The sequence below is a fragment of the Pteropus medius genome, unplaced genomic scaffold (assembly GCF_902729225.1).
Source record: "Pteropus medius unplaced genomic scaffold, Ma_sr-lr_union100, whole genome shotgun sequence".
NCBI lineage: Eukaryota > Metazoa > Chordata > Mammalia > Chiroptera > Pteropodidae > Pteropus > Pteropus medius.
Genome location: NW_024340849.1, coordinates 10,357,620 through 10,374,982, shown reverse-complemented (window position 1 = coordinate 10,374,982; position 17,363 = coordinate 10,357,620). Strand labels below are relative to the sequence as shown.

General features: G+C 42.4%; 1 protein-coding gene across 3 annotated transcripts in view; it reads left to right on the top strand.

Annotated features, from left to right (window-relative positions):
* CDH20 (cadherin 20) overlaps positions 1-16,452 on the top strand; it is a 186,006-nt gene extending 169,554 nt beyond the window's left edge. Inside the window, exons 8-12 of one of the 3 annotated variants that reach the window (XM_039840324.1) lie at positions 544-680; positions 2,581-2,702; positions 6,630-6,747; positions 10,712-10,963; positions 14,872-16,452. In XM_039840324.1, the coding sequence (XP_039696258.1) occupies positions 544-680; positions 2,581-2,702; positions 6,630-6,747; positions 10,712-10,963; positions 14,872-15,377 (1,135 nt within the window). In that variant the 3' untranslated portion in view covers positions 15,378-16,452. The other 2 variants (XM_039840328.1, XM_039840338.1) reach the window with 2 other exon arrangements.
* Positions 16,453-17,363: the final 911 nt, after the last annotated feature.

Sequence of the window (17,363 nt, the reverse complement as noted above, 5' to 3'; positions counted from 1 at the left end):
CTAGTAAATACATTATAGATAATGATGTTTGCCAATAGGTCAGTCGTTAGCACGTTTCTGAAGGGCCTGATACAAGTCTTCTCTTCTCAATAGGTGATACTAGATACAGGACTAGAATCACTGAACTATGCGTTGTTCAGTTCCATTTCAGCATTTCAGACTTATAAAATTCATTTTGAACAAAGAGATGTAGGGGTTGATAGTCAGAGTGTCCCAAAAGCCTTGGGCAGTTTTAAATAGCTGAAATTGATCTTTAAATGGTTTAAAACTGCCCTAAGGCTTTAGCACCTGTTTTGTTTCATTTAACGAATCAAGAAATTAAAGCAGTAATAGTTTGTTGTTGGTTTTTATAGGTTTTTTTTTTTTTTGCGGTGGGGGCAGGGGGTGGACATGATAAAAGAGCAACTTCAGTCTCCCAAGCACCCATAAATCAGAACTAGGAGAGCCATGTCTCACACGGTATGCCCTCAGTTCTCTGGTGTAATATGCTGTGGTATGTTTATCCAAATAAGAAACGAAGTATTTAATCTGTGTTTTTTGCAGATATTCCATTGACAGAAGCAGTGACCCTGGGAGATTCTTCTATGTTGACATTACAACAGGCGCCCTAATGACTGCAAGACCCCTCGACAGAGAAGAGTTTTCTTGGCATAATATCACTGTCCTCGCTATGGAAATGAGTAAGAAAACAATAAATTGGTCTCTATATAGTGACAAAATACAAGCATTGTAGAAACTGGAAGTTTCCAGAACTTGTTGAAACAAGAATTTTATTACTTACAGCAAGAAACGGAAATCATAGTTCATGCGAGTAAAGGCTTCTAGTTCAAATATTTACTGAGCATTTCCTGTATACACCTAGTCCAATGCTAGAGATAAAAACAAAACATGTAAAAAAAGAAGTGAAAAAAAAAATTGCATCCTTAAACCAAGGAGCTAGATTACCATATGAAGGAAAAAGGACAGTTCTTAAGAAATCTAAGAGGCTTTCAATCTTTAACAAGATTGGGAATGCACAAATAGTATAAAATATTATTATCAGATGAAAGGAAGCATTTATAACATATGACCTTCATTACACATACATGCATACAAGAATGAGACATCTTAAAACGTAAATTAACATAAACTTAAAAATTATATTATTTACTACTACATTCAACTTTTTTCCGTAACTCCTAGTGATAGTAAAGGTGTAAGGAAGTGGCAGACTCTAAACACACTGACAGATGTGTGTCCAGCTGTTCAGAAGGGCAATCTGGCAATTAATCTTTTATATTAAGATTCTCCAAAACATTCATGCTCTTTTTCTCAAGAATCCTATGTTAAGGAAATAATCGTAGATGTAAACAAAGATTTATATATCAAAATGTCTACTGCAGTGTTATTTTTAAATAAGGAGGAAAAGCAAGTTACCTACATGTCTAATAATAGGAGTCTGACTAAATAAACTGCAGTTATAACCATACGGTAAAATGAGACTATCACATAGATATTAATACCCATGCTCTCAAAGCATAGCTCAATGACACAAGATCATCTCGCCCTAAAATATTAAAGTTCAGAATACAATTTTTTTATTTTGCTTAACGTGTGTGTGTGTGTGTGTCGCTCCACATTTTTGGACACATACATAACATTACGTATAACAGTTATGCCTAGTAGGACTGTGGATCCTATTTATTCTGTTTCTGGAATATTCTTTATTCCTTCTATAAACAAGTACCAATAATAAAATTTTTAAAAAATTTAAATATGGTAACCAAGCCATAGAAATATTTAAGGGAGAAACACAATAGAGTATAAGTATTTTTGAGAAAGAAAAAAATGAACCAGCAGAACACGGCATTCTGATTTAATTTGTCTTATGCTTTCTATTTTGTCTTCTTGGGATGGTGATCAAAACAGAAAAAGAAAGGAAGGGAGCTACCAGGGCTGTGAAATTGTCCCTGTGTGGCAGTGCCAAGCAAAAGACAAACCAAAGACATTTCCCAATGAGTGACTATGAGAAACTTCTCCTGCTCCAGCCAAAAATATTGGATTTAGTGTATGTTTGATCCTGTAATATCCCCTTAGTCCCTAAGCAGAAATAAATATGCAGTGTTAATCTGTATTCCTGGGAATAACTTGAAACCTTCTGAAATATAATTCAAAGAACGATTATTTCACAGGAATAAGCCAAGCAATGCCACACCATAGGACTAGAAACGGGCTGTTTTCAAGCCCAGAATACAGAACTGACCTCTTTTGATTTGAGAACCCAAAGTACGAGCCAAGTGAGAGCTTAAAAAGCTATTTTTAAGATTCAGTTTGTGATGCCTGCTGCCCCGGAGTCTGGCCCTTCCCCTCCTGGTATCCTCCTGGTACCACACATATTCTCAGACACACGCCTCTTCCCGTCCACGCTTCTGTGTTCTGGCCACGCTGCTAATGGGCACCACACGCATCCTATGCCTGGGTTGCCATTTGCACAAATTATCCATTCCTTGAAAAACCAGACTGACAAGGTAAAGACCTAACCAGCAAAGAGCGGCTTTCTTGCACTTCTGAACCCTTTGGTTTTCTTTGTGCTCTCTTTAGACAATCCTTCCCAGGTTGGAAGTGTTTCTGTCACAATCAAAGTCTTAGATGTGAATGACAATGCTCCAGAGTTCCCAAGATTTTACGAAGCTTTTGTCTGTGAGAATGCCAAATCAGGGCAGGTAAGGCGGCCTGTGAGGCATGCAACTTGGTTAACCCCAAACATGTGGAAATGACTGTTACAGATAACCAAATCTGCCATCGAAGAAATTTAGACTCGAGTCCCCAATTTCTGTGTATCACGTTGCACTGGCTTATTTGTTAAGACGAGTATGTAGAGCCTCTGTCGTATTTTATGATCTAAAGAATGCTCTGATGATGGTTTATTCATGGGCTGGCCTGTGATAAGGTACATACCCTCCTTGTAACTGAACTACACAGAACTGATTGTAATAACACGCGCTCTGGGGCCTGGAGAGACCACGAAGATCAGAAGAAAGAACAGTCTTCTCTTTTCCTCAGTTTAGCACTAATCCCTGAAAATATTTACAGTAGGGGAAGCTTTTTAAAATATATTCCCACTTCCCTTTCTTAACTCTGGCAGCAGAGATTGCCTGCCCGATTCTCAGAACACTCTGTTACCTAGAATTACCTATTTGCTCTTCTCCCTCAAAACACCCATCTTTTAGTGCTGCTCACGTCAGGTAAGTTTTGAGAGGAAAGGAATCTGAAGGAAAAAATTTCTACTTATTTGCAATAACTTTAGTTCATAATCTTCAGAAATATATTTGCATATTTTTTAAAGTCTGCTTTTAAACCTAAATGAGTATTTGATCAAACTCTGAGTAGTGTCACTGAGAAACATCCAGAATCCTGTGCGACCACATATGAATGCACGTGTCGGGCCATTGCCCGCCCTGTGACCACCGTTCCACACTTCAGATCACAGGCTCTCCGCCCCCTCACTGGCCTCCGCTTTTGTAAGAAGCTTTCCTCCTCTACCTACGACCCAACAGACTCCTTCACAGTCCTACTTTACTTCCCCTGGAGTGTATTCTGCGGTCTTGTGGATTCTGGCATGGGCTGGGCAAATGGATCAGGAGAGTTTTAATGGATTGAGTCAACGCATCTTTACCATTCTAAGAGCAAAAAGTGATTCCCATCCCCCAGGGGAAAAAAATGTGTCCTGTAGTGATTCTGATCCAAATGATCTCATCCATTATTTCTTGAAACTTGGTGCAAAGGTCTATAGCACTCCTTAAAATTTTTTTTCAACAAGCCTAGGATAATTCTACTTCCATATCTAATTTCTAGTCTAGAAAGACTTGAAATATTACACAGCTAATAAAAGTTACAAGGAAGATTTTTCAGCATAAGAAATTATCCGTATTATAAGCAAAGAAAAAAGGTATAAAAACTACAGGTGCGCGCTTGCAGTTATGTAAAATTATGTCTGTGTGTGAACAAAGACTAGGAGACAAGATGCAGAAGAAACAGCAATAGTTACTACGCAAAGGCAGTTGAATTTTGAGTGGGGGGGGTTCAGACCTTTAATAATTTTTGTTTTATATTACAACAATTTATTATATGAAGTATAATATTTTTACATAAGATTATGACATGTATTTTATACAACAATATGATAGGAGGCTATTTATTTATAATATAAACATGGTGATAAGTAACGCAGTAAATTAAACCCCCTCTCAACCCAAAAATGAAACACTTCCTTCCTTAAAGGGCTTGAGAATAGGAGTTGCATTCTGACAGGTTAATAGCACTGTAACCACCTCGCCTGTTTTTGGAGCAAACATCTCCCACTGCCACATCTCTAAACATATCTTTCAATGGCCTATTGTACAGTCTTTTGAAGCTCAGTTTATCTGCTACTTAAAATTCAGGTCATGAGCTACAAGTCTGTCATATTTGTCATCATTAGCCCAAGATACTGAAAATCCTACCCTTTGATTTTGGCACCAGGACGTGTTTTGAAGATTTTCAAAAGCACGCAGGTCAGTAGGTATGTCTGGCTTATAAAGAATCAGGCCTCTTTGGGTCAGACTTGCCGGACACTCGTCAGCTCTGCGTCTGCCGAGCTGGGATATGTACTTTTCTCTTAGGGAGCAGCCCTGAAGCGAGCCCATAAAGAAATCAGACGACATACTCGGTGAGAGCTGAGGGCGGACTGAAAACTGTGAAGCAGCATGCTGCTCAGCAAGAGGCCGAGGAGGAAACCTGACCTGACAGGAGCGCGGAGGGCACAGCACGGGCTCCCGACTCGGGCTCGGCGAGGCGGCGTCTTTGCTCGCTCATTCTTTAAAGCCCCGTAACCAACCCCCCAATACAGAAACGATTTCACAGGTGTGATGTTCTGAAATGACTTTCCGACTGTTTGCCGAGTTATACGTGACCACCTATTTATAACATGCACCAAGTGCCTATGTTTGGCACTATAGGCAAGATGGAACACACAGGATTTGTCTCGAGGGCTGGGACAGTAGGGTGACCCTCGTGTGTACACAGCACAAACACCAGGCCAGACTGCGGTCTCCTGACCACTCTCATATCGTAGCGCCATTCCCCCAACTCTCAGACTGCACAGAGGCCAGCTGCCAGTTGGGGTCACCAGAAGGCATACCTTGACAGAGTTCTCATATAAGGTGCTAACTGAGGACTGTCCTTGGGGCCAATACCGTGGAAGAGAAGGACTTCTGTGGGATGGGGAGAAGGGAGAAGTCCAGCTGTGATGCAGACCCACTGACAGCCTCAGACGACTTCACACTGCTCCGGAGCTGGAGTTTTCCTGAGCTGACATGCGATGGCCGGGCCCTTACACTGCTGCACCAGTCACTGGATGTGGGCTGCCGTGGAAGGCTGAGGTGACCGCGGGCAGGTGGCTCTGAGCAACTGAGGCAATGCTCGAAGAGACAGACAGGTGAAGGCCAGGGCACTGAGTCCTTCACTGAAGGGCGATCCGGGCAGCACACGATCCACCAGAAGGCCCCTTGCTGGAGCTTCCTGCTCTGTAATTTAACTGTAATTTAATCTTAAGCACACTGGGAGGCAGCATCACCTCCCCTAACCCACAGATGAAGATGGAAAAACTAAGCAAGCCCACCTGGGCCCCCAGCTGACCTTTGCTGTTCTCGTTCCTACCCTGGCAGAAAAACAGCTGGCTTTTAACAGCAGAAGTGTCATGGCTACAGGGCCAGGGCCAGGGCCAGGGCCAGGGCCAGGCCCAGGAGGGGTAGGGGAAGTCTGTGCTCCTGGTTGACAGAGAAGCAAACACACAGGAAGACCACCCATTCAACACCTTTCCTGTCTCCGCCCAGTCGGCCTGCCAATGGTTCAAATGTGTATTTCACACTGCTTTCTTAGCAGCTTTTCATTGTGGTCTTCACAATCATGAGGCAATTTACTACTTTCAAAAGCATTGTGGAAAGAGCAAAGTTTGGGCCAAAGAGCTGCAGAGGACGCCACCCCACCTCTTCCTTCAGCCCCAAGCTCTGCTTTTCCCTCTAGTCTGCGCTGTACACCCCACCCTGGGAGTTTCGTGCTCTACACCTCGTCTAGCTCCCCTTTCTGCCAACAGTGATGGCCCTGTGGCCCATTCCGTCACGTTTTCCATTAACCTGATATAGCCAATGTTCCTCTGTCTATTGACTTCTATTCTAGGTATTGATCACTTTTAAATAGGGACTTCTCAAAGAAAACAATTTGACCCTGAAACATTAGCCCCAAAGTGGGGTTAAGTAGGTGGGGTGGGAGGACGGAAAACGGGGAGACAAGCGGGACCATGTGGCATCCTAGGGTTCATTTACTCAAAGTCTTCTATTTAGACTGCGTAGAAGTTCTCACTAGCCTTGGTGTGAGAATGTTATGTCGGTGTCTAGCGCCCGAGGTATTTAGGCAACATTCGCCCTGAGCCTGTTAACATACTCAGGGCCAGCAACAAACCAAGACTAAATCCTGAGTTGCGTGACAACATGGAGATTGTCCAGGTAAGTTTCAGGATAGCCTTCTCATCAGGTAAAATAATGTGCTACTGGGTTTAGGCCCTGAAGCTCCTTCCTTTGGCTCTAACTCACCTGATCTCTTGTCCCCCCAAGATGATCCAGACAGTGAGTGCAGTGGACCAAGATGACCCACGTGACGGCCAGCACTTCCACTACAGCTTGGCCCCAGAGGCGGCTAACAACCCTAACTTCACCGTGAGGGACAACCAAGGTAACCTGTGGGGAGTGGGCTGGATACGTGGGGTTAGACCACGCAAACAGCATTAAAAGCCACCTGCTCTTTAACAGCAGGGAAGATGTGAGTGCTAATTTTTGCTTCAGAATGTCAGAGACAAAGAATGTCCTCTGCTGATTCTGAGACTCTCATTTGGTCAGTCGGCCAGACACGGGGCGGGACACACAGGCCAAAGCCTTCCCATCCCCACAGACGGCAGCCATGTTTGTGTGTTCTGTAACTAGGGGAAGAATCTGAGAAAAATGACAGAAACTGAACTAGATTAAGAGAAAAACCTGAGGGAACACTTCCAAGCAAGGATCAAAGGGCAAACATGGGCTCATAAAGAATAGTTTGCGCACTGAAATAACTTCATTACCTTAGCATGATTCAGGAAGACACAGCTGGGGCTCCCCATTCCAGAAAGTGCCCCCCACCACAGCTGTGCGGCAATGGGATTCTAGACACATTTCTCTAGTAAGCATCAGATCAGCAAAGAGGTTTACGGACCTCACACACTCTCCATGGGCACAGATGGGAAAAGGAGAGACCTTTGCTCTCTACCCAGATAATTTTCAAGAAAGGTCAGAGCAAGTGAAAGAATAATTTCGGTGTGTCACGTGAACCCCTCCTGTTGTTAACTCTGACACCAACGAGCTGTCTGACCTCGAGGAGGAAGGGCGTCACTTCTCTGGGCTGCAGTAGCCTTACTTTTATGCCAATTCTAACATATGAAGTGGCTTTTTATAACAATCGAAACAAAGGGAAACAAAAAATCATGACTGGGCATGCCTAGTCTTAGTCCCAAACATCAATTATCTGAGACTTAATGTATTAATCCCACCCCATGTGATGTTCTGCTACTAAAAGTTGAGAATATCAAACCTGTGTTATTCTAAGTGGAAAGTGTTCTTCCAAGTCATCCCTTTAACCTTCTACGTGTTACCATAAAATCACCACAACAATCCTGGGAGGCAGGATAATGTAAATTATCACAACAGAACTACTACAATTAAATATCCTGATATTTTCATTGGGTCAAATTTTGAACTGTTCATTTCCCTGCTTTACAGGAAAACCCTTCCTGCAAAAAGTGGTTTTAATCCCCTGAGGATTGGTTTTACAGTGGAAACATCATATTGTTTCTTCACATTTGCAGCTGTGTCACTGCATTCCTTTACTCTGGTTATTTGTCAGAATCGATAGAAAAATAATATGCAGCAAAATACTGCAAACTTTTAAAGACGATTTTGGACCCAATTCATGGAGCCAATCAATGCCTTGAAAAGATGGACCACTGGAATGTGATGACTATAAAGAGAAATGACTCATCTCTTGGAAGGTTTTCCAAAATGGAAGTCAGCACATCTTCAACAGAAAGAATAAACTCTTAATTTTCTCATGACAATTTACTCCACGAACAGGCTTTACTGGGGCTCATTAAAAAACTGACCAGCATCTGATATGGTAGATACACTGTCAAGCCTCCTCCAATTCCCTTTTATGAACACAACAGAGCACTCTCTCAAATAAAGCCTTTCTTACTTTTTTATCCCCAAAGCATTATGAAAAGTATTGTGCATACATAGCACATTACAGTTTCAAATGCATTTTCCCATACTTTGCTTTATTTGATGTTTATAAGAGTACTGCAAGGTTTTAAGGAAGTTCCTAAAACCCTAGTTATCAAATTCAACAAAAATTCTACAAGTGGCTACTATGTGCCACAGTCCTTCCAAGACTAGACTCAGAAATATGATGCTCTGATCTTTTTTCTTTAATCTTAAATAATTTTGAGACCAAGAAACACATGATGTACAGTAGGCATGATGTAACATGTTTATGAAATTCAGTTCTGGTCAGGCTTTCTAAAAGTCTTATAACCTAGCCTCGATTAAACTGGAAAATAAAAAAGATTTCTGTTTAGGAAAACTTAGTTTCTGAAAAGAAACGAAATTAAAACTGTGAAGCAGAATTAATAGTACTTAACTACTAAATCTGGAAAATAGAAAAATAGGTGAGTTGTATGGTAGACAAAAATATGAATATAATCCTCGAGCTGGCAACCAAGTGTTATCTTCCTCCACTGAGAAGGAAATAAGAGGAAAGGCCTACACAAAAGCACGAAGAGATTTCAATTAGCTGAATAATTTGCTACACTTAATGTCATTGAACTAAATAAGCAATTAGCACAGTGGAAGGAGTATACATCTGGAGTGAGAAAAACCAAAGTTCAAAGACCAGCTCTGCTACTAAGTTAGTGACTTTGAACAAATTATATCATCTCTCCAGGCATTAACTCTCTCACTATAAGGGTGAGATTATCACTGTCTCTCCAAAATGTCATAGAGATTAAATGAGATAATGCTTGTAAAGTCTAAGTGCCAAGCATTTAAGTACTCAATGAACGACAGCTGCTACCATAAAAAAACAGGGGAAGAAGGTAGAAAAATTATTTAAGAGTTAATGTATTAGTCAGAATAGGCTAGGTTATGCCGCAGAAACAAACATCACCAAAAGCTCAGTGACTAAAGTTAATTTCATGCTCACACAAAACTGACTAGGGTCTGAGTGACTGAGGACAGCTGTTCATGTGTACAGCTCAGTGTCCCAGGCTGCATGGATCTCCATCTCAAACATTCCTTCATGATAACCACACCGATGCAAGAGCACAGAGAATCGCATACCAGCTTCTACATGTTTCTGCCTGGAAGTTGATGAATGACTTTTGCTCATTTTTCATCATCTAACGCAAATCACAGAGACATGCCCAAATTCAAAAGCGTAGAAATGTACAATTTTTTGTTATATCCAAGAAAAGGAGAACTGGAAATACTGATACTGATATTAGTAACGTTTACGTTGGTAAGGCTCTCAGAATTTTTTGTGAAGTTCTAGACTCTCCCCTGTGAAGTGTGAAACACATCCAGAGGACCTTCCACGTTGTTACTAGCTTTGAGAGTCAATACTTGTATGTCCCGCCGTATCTCTCAAACTTTTCCTTTGCAGGAAATGATGTGAGCTTTGCGAATATATATATATATGTTATACATATATGCATATATAGCTGATTTATAATTCATAGCCATTCAATGAAACTTGAGAATATAGATAAAAAAAATAAAAGATCCCAAAACATTAAGCAAATATAAACACACACACACACACACACACACACCAGCTTTGTGGAAACACATCAAATAATTTTGCTAATCTCCTTTAAAATTGGAGGGGGAAAAATACTATCAATACTGATAGGAATGAATTTTCACAAAGTTCATATTAACTACTTACACTTAGACCACCAACGAGGGGGGAATAACAGTGTGTGTCATATGATTAGGGGATTTCAAATAAGCTTCTGCTAAATGAGCGGTTCTTCAGAAAGCACAGGAGTTGGTGACTGCATTTCAGAAGCATAAAAGAAAATAGCGAAAGACGTGAATTCCAGCCAAAGTGACAAAAAAATGAGCAATCTGCCACAGCCACTTGGGCTCTTCAGCATTCTTCTCCTGGAGGCACAGAGCAGCACTGGGGCCTCGCAAAGCTGCTGAGCGGAAACAAACGGGACCACAAGTCGCCAGTGATTGTTCATTTCTGTCAAGCTTTCCCAGGGACATTTCAGTTAGATCTGAAGTCAGACAGCTCGCCCTGGGCACTTATGTCACAAAGGGTAAGACATAATCTCAAAAAGCGTTTCTCTCCTAGGTCTCAGGGTTTTGCCTAGAAGCAGGCAAAAATCTTGGTTTCTGCCTCCAAATGCTGACCAGACAAAGCTGACCTGGCTGTAGCTGAAGGCCTAAGGGAACGTTTGCCCATCCTCTCTCTCCTCCACGCCCGTTCCTGCCCCCTTGCTTTCCTCAATACAAGAGACACATTCACCTGTTGGTTCTTCCACTGTCTTCCTCCCCCTCGTTCTTCCTCTTTCCCTTTTCAATCCCGGAATCCCTGTCTTCTTCAGATAACACTGCCCGGATCCTAACGAGGCGGTCCAGCTTCCGGCAGCAGGAGCAGAGTGTCTTTTACCTGCCCATCCTAATATCAGACAACGGGCAGCCGGTGCTGAGCAGCACAGGCACGCTGACCATCCAGGTGTGCAGCTGTGATGACAATGGCCACGTCCTGTCCTGCAGCCCAGAGGCCTACATGCTCCCAGTCAGTTTGAGCCGGGGTGCCCTCATCGCCATCCTGGCCTGCATCTTCGTCCTCTTAGGTGAGTACGTGGCTCCCTTCCATTCTGTGTGGTCCTGCAAGTGCTTACGGAGACATCATTCAGGGATTTTCCCAAGAGCTGTTCAGAACTGCTTTTCTGCACTGAGTTTATTGAAAACGTGGTAGAGTAAGGCTGAGAAAAAAAAGTAAAGAAATTGAAGGCAGTTCCTTCCTTCAAGAAACTCCCAGCCTTTCTGGCCAAATCAAAGCACATGTATTTCTCTATCAAGCATCTACTACGGGCAAGGGTACCACGCTGGGTGCAAAGATGAATAAAACAGACATGTCCCAGCCTTCACAGAGCTCACTTCAGAACAAAGCAGTTTATCTGGAAATCACAGAACCAAAATGACAGTTTGGAACAGGATATGATGATCGCCTCTTCTAACTCCTTCATTTCAGATAAGTACTAGCTATATCATAAAGAGACAGTGACAGGCCCAAGGTCAAATGTCACAGAGCCAGGACTGAAATGCAGGCAGGCCCTACAGTGAGCTTCCCTGTATCTGAGCGGCACAGCCCTTCTCCTAAAAGTTCATCCCAAATTCTGGAGGTGGTGTTAGACAGAAGGGAAGAGGGACAGCGTGTCCTGAGGGGACAGGGGTATGTGCCATTTAAAATAGGGAAAGGCCTCACTGATCAGAAGACCTTTGAGCAGAGATCTGGAAAAAGTGACAGAGTGAAACCACACAGGTATCTGGGAAAATAAGCTGTTTGGGGCATCAGGATCCCTTCCTAGGCACTGTGGCCACCCAACAAGGAACAGCGACTAAGCAGGGCCAGCCTGCCTCTGCCGGCGAAATAAAAAGATGTGTTGACAGGCCAGTGGAAGAGCACTATTGGGGTATGGGGCCCTGCCTTCCTTGTCTCAAGTCATTCTGCAAGGCAGCCACCCAGCTCTCTCGTTCATAAGGCCATTCGTGTAATTGTTTTTGAACTCCACACTCAAAAACGAGCAATAAAACACCTAAACCAACTCTTGAAACCGAGAATGTTCTGTACATATAACTCTTCTGATTGAATTAATTCACAGCATACATATTTTGCTTAGAGAAAAGTAGACTTAGTAGATAGTACTATTATTCAATATGAAAGAAATCTAGCATTCCATGAAAGAAAAGAGTAAAGCACGGGAGATTTAAATGAGAATAGACATGCAGATATCCACATACCCCCTTGATCCTTGGTTTACTGCTACAAGAGACTCAGTCAGACCAAAGAAAGAAGGTACTGACTGTAAAATGTTAGCACTCGATTGAATTTTAGATAGGTCTGTGGAACATGTTTCTGAAAAAATCATTTTAAGACATAACATGTGGTTTAATTGTGTTGTTTTAGTTCAATGCTACATGAAGGGATGAGTAATATAAATAAGTAACATTTCTAAGTCCTTGGATCCCTGGATGACAGAGAATTGTCCTCTTTCTGGTGCTTCTCAGTACTGGGGAAAAAAAAAAAGCTTCCTGCAATTCCCTAAATGTCCATAAGGTGGCATTGAGAGTCCTTGAGTGCAAGACAGGATAACCTGCAAGAGGCCTTTGATGAAACTTGCTCTTAAGGGAAATTTCCAGTCTGTCCTTAGTTCTATCTTTGGCAAATGTGTATGTTACAAGTTCACCCTGGCCCACAAACAGTAGAGATGCCATCATTAAAGAAATACTGATTTAAAGAGACTGGCACAGAGAGGCTCTCAAGCTAGAAGTGTTGTGCAAGGGACAATTTCTTTTGTGCTTCCCAAATCCATTATGTCTTGTCTTCTGAACTATATGAAATAAACACAGTTTTCAGGAGCTGAACTGAACAGAGCTGTTGAAAAACTCTCATAGTTTTAGGCACTCTTATTTCTAAGAATGCACATCCCACATTAAACACAATTCCTAAAACTAAGTAAAAGTGAACTGCAGTTGGTCCGTCAACAAAATACTATACTTTGTGAACAAATAAACAGATTAATTTTATTTTGCGGGATTTCTTCTTATATCTCAAGTATGTATCTAGTTCCTAGAAAATCTCTTAGGCACTACACGTTGTGCTTATAGATCTAAAAATTAAAAATCCCTAGAATTGATTCTCTTATGTCGGGGAGGCTTTTCAGCTAAATAGGACCCCAAATCTAATTTTGCAATTCTTGTTATTTAAATCAGATTACCTAAAAAATAAGATATGTAGTGATCTTTATTTTTCAAGAGATGGACCCGTTCCATGAACTGCTTAATTCTTCATCACTATCAGAATTCTTTCCAGCAGATACTCAAAGACTTTTCTATTTTTTCTTTTTAGCATTTTCTAAAATACCACTCCAGTATCACCTACATGAAGGTTTTCCCAGGTTGCTAGGAAGAATTAACTAGCCCTGCCTCTGCATTCTCTTCACTACACTTATAACCCTATAAAAGACCTTACACACCTGAGTTGTATTAATCATCAGTGTCTATAATTTCCTTGGATTGCAAGCTTATAAGAACAGAAATCCTATTCAATGTTGTTTCTTCATGGATTAGCACAGTGCCTAAAAAATACTTAAGTTTAGTAACTGTTTACTGAATCCTACGAACATAGCATGTTTACTTAGAATCTCATTTTCCCAACCTTCATCCATCCAAATCACACCCAGTTCAAGGCTCCACTTCTTCAGATCCCTCTTAGTCCACTGCTCTGAAATCCTACAGTCCTATACTCTATGAATCATATTTTTGCACAAGGAGAAAATATATGAGCATACAGTTGTTTCCTGCATTTTGTCACCCAAGCTATTTGGGAAAATATTAGGTATTAACATCATTAATTGCAATTTACAAAAAGCACATTTTATATTCAAATTTTAAAAATCATTATCATGAGCTTTTGAAGTCCATCCGTTATCTTACTGTGCATATGACTACACTCTTATTTCTCCCCCAATGGATAGACTGGGGTCTTATTTTGCAGTGCTGTCAAGCTGTCAGTGTTCACTAGCTGTAACAATGCACACCAGAAAAATAATCAATAGCGGTTCTACAGCTAAAACCCCAACACACTTCCTGGAAAACATTTTTAGTACAGAGATAAACAGTTCAATGGGATTATCTCTATCTCTCCTTTAAACCTCAGTGAACACATCCTGGGGGGAAAAAAATACATTTGTTGGGACGAAAATTTTATCCAAGCCTGCAAAGGCACATCTAACAATGTGGTGCTTCTTTGATAACAAGATGAATTCTATAAAATGTCACTGCTCATTCCTCCCTTCCACGAACATCACTGAATCCAGAAAGTCACAAATGAGTCACAACCTCTCTATGGAAAGGCTTTTTAGAGGAGTTGAGTTTATTGGACAACAGCGGTCACTTATGCGGTCTTATTTTCTGGAGGAGGTGTGAAAAGCCTAAGACTTTGGCCGATTCTTAGTAGGAGTCTCTACGCATGCGCAGTAACATATGCTAGGTACACAGCCAAATCCTACCGAGCTGCTAATGTTAGAAAGCGGGGTCTATTTGCATAAGATTTCTATATTATAATAAGAGAAATGCACATCCATCCTTACATAGTCAGAAGACAAGCCCTGATCCTTATCGCATGCTCCACGCAGGCCGCTGTGCTTTGTTAGCGGGATTTTACATTGGGTGGTTGGGTGTAGGCACCACACGCAATTTCAAAGCGGCAAGTTGACGCAAAGACGCTTTATATGCAACCTTGAATTCAACTACTCATTTAAAATATAGGGCTTTGTTTTCCTACAAACTCTCAATCTAACCTGGCAGAATGAGCGAGAACGGGGTAGACCCCGAAATTTAAAATACACAAACGCTGTCTCTGAGCACAGCGCTCAGAAACTCCTGCCATACCTGGGGTCAACCGAGAGCACCTCGCGTCATGGCACGTCTCCCGCCAGGTCCCTCCGGTAAATGTCCCGTCCTCTTTCTCCGGCAGTGCTGGTGCTGCTCATCTTGTCCATGAGGCGGCACCGGAAGCAGCCGTACATCATCGACGACGAGGAGAACATCCACGAGAACATCGTCCGCTACGACGACGAGGGCGGCGGCGAGGAGGACACCGAGGCCTTCGACATCGCGGCCATGTGGAACCCCCGGGAGGCGCAGGTGGCCGGCGCCCCCAAGACGCGGCAGGACATGCTGCCGGAAATCGAGAGCCTCTCCCGCTACGTGCCTCAGACGTGCGCCGTGAGCAGCACCGTGCACAGCTACGTGCTGGCCAAGCTCTACGAGGCCGACATGGACCTGTGGGCCCCGCCCTTCGACTCCCTCCAGACGTACATGTTCGAGGGGGACGGCTCGGTGGCCGGGTCGCTGAGCTCCCTGCAGTCGGCCGCATCGGACTCGGAGCAGAGCTTCGACTTCCTCACGGACTGGGGGCCCCGCTTCCGGAAGCTGGCGGAGCTCTACGGGGCGGCGGAGGGGCCAGCGCCCCTGTGGTGACGGAAGCCGGGAGGCATGTGCGCGCGTCCAAACGCAGACGTTCTAGGCGGATGCTTCGCGGACGAGGTGCACCCAACCCACACGAGCAATACTGTGCTGGAGAGTTCGAGAATGGAGTGAGCAGGAGAACAGGGCTCTCTCTGGATCAGCTTTACTACTTGGTTAGATTAAATAAACAAGAGGAAATGCAAGAAGGGGGCAGAATCTCCAATTATCTTTTTTACTTTTCTTTTTGATTTTTGTGACACTATTCAAAGGCTTGGAGTCCAAGGTTAGATATGGCAAGCTTGGCTTTTCTTTGCCTTTCACCAAGGTCTTTGTCACTTTTCCACCACAAAGAGGCTCTGATATTAAATCTAGAGGTGGCCGTTGAAAGCAGACAGAAAGTTCTACTCTCACATCCTCTTTATTTTATTATTCTCCAATTCAGAGTTTTGCTGGCTCGTCAAACCACACAAACCAATCCACGCAGAAGAACGCTGAAAAAAATGTTCCTCGGTGGAATTAACCTACTTGTCCTGAGATGGATGGAATTTCTTTTAACCCTTTTGCGACAAAGTTTAGGGGAATCGGCCTTGCATGGGGGCCGGGTGGGGGTGGGAGGAGGAAGAGGCATTGACTTTGCGCTCAAGTTTAACGGCTGAACCAAGAGTTGTTGGCATTACGACAAATCCAACTCTGTCAAGTTCGAGTGCTCTTGTTCTCTCAGCTCTTTCACTGTGCCCCTGCAAAATCGTTCAGAACGAAACCAGAAAATCTGCCTCTTTTGCACTGTAGATATCTCTTCCATGTGCCAAATGTGAAGATTAGATGCTACAAATGAAAGCCAAATAAAAAGAAGTATCTGATAAAAGCATGGGTTAGAGGGCTTTCCTAATCTGTGTGAGGTCAATCCAAGGGATGTTTACATACTGTAGATAACCTACTTGAACAAAAATCAGTATTATAGAGAATGGATGTAAGAAAATTACATGTATAAGTTTTGTATATTTGTTAATAATTTTGGTAATAAATATGATGCACTGCATCTCAGTACCTTAGCACTTCTTTTAATAAAAGTTAAATAGAAGGAAAAGTCTATTGCCAATTTGTTTTAATTGCTGAGCAGGTGAAAGATGGCTTGGTGAGCCTGACCTAGCCTCAGGTTCTTGGGACTGGGGCTGATTCATAAAGCAAAGCCAATGGCAAAGAAGTATGGGGCTGTGCGTTCTATTTCAGTCACGGAACAAATGAACACAATGGTTCAAACTGTTAAGCTTTTCATGAACACGCTTTATTCTCCCATCTCTGAAAAGAGCAAAAGATGATTTGAGAACATCAACAATGCAGTGATGAATTTCACCTACTTTTTTTTGTGAGTGGGTTTTACACCTCACCAAGGAGGCAGGCCACTGAGCTCCTTTCATCTCTGTTCTATTGGCAAATCAAATATGCACAAACAGTCCGAATATATATCAAATATGTATAGCTCATCAACACTGGATGAGCTCACATAAGTGTGGGACATAATTCATTCATCTTTCTTTTCCCCACAGTAGCTAACAAAGTCCTCTGCATACAGTCAGTGCTTAATAAGTGCATAATGAGTACATGAGAAAAGGGATCTCTTTGACATCATATACTAAAATATATTTTACACAGTTGTACTTACAATTGAGGACAAACTGTGTGCCTTGGTTAAAGCAGTGATTCTCAAATTTTAATGTGTCAGAATCACCTGGGACACTCGTAAAACTCTAGCTTGTTGGGCCTTACCCACAGTTTTTAAATTCAGTTGATCTGGGGCCATTTGCATTTCTAACAAGTTTCTGGTGGATGCTCATGCTGCTGGTCCAGGGCCCACACTGTGAGAACTCTGATGTATGGTTTCTCTCTCTCTTAAATAAGAGATAAGATTATCAGCCTACCTGCACTGGGGCCCACCTCATCCATAGAGTGGAATTGTGAACCTCTTTTCCAGTAAAAGGGCAATTTGGCAGAAATATA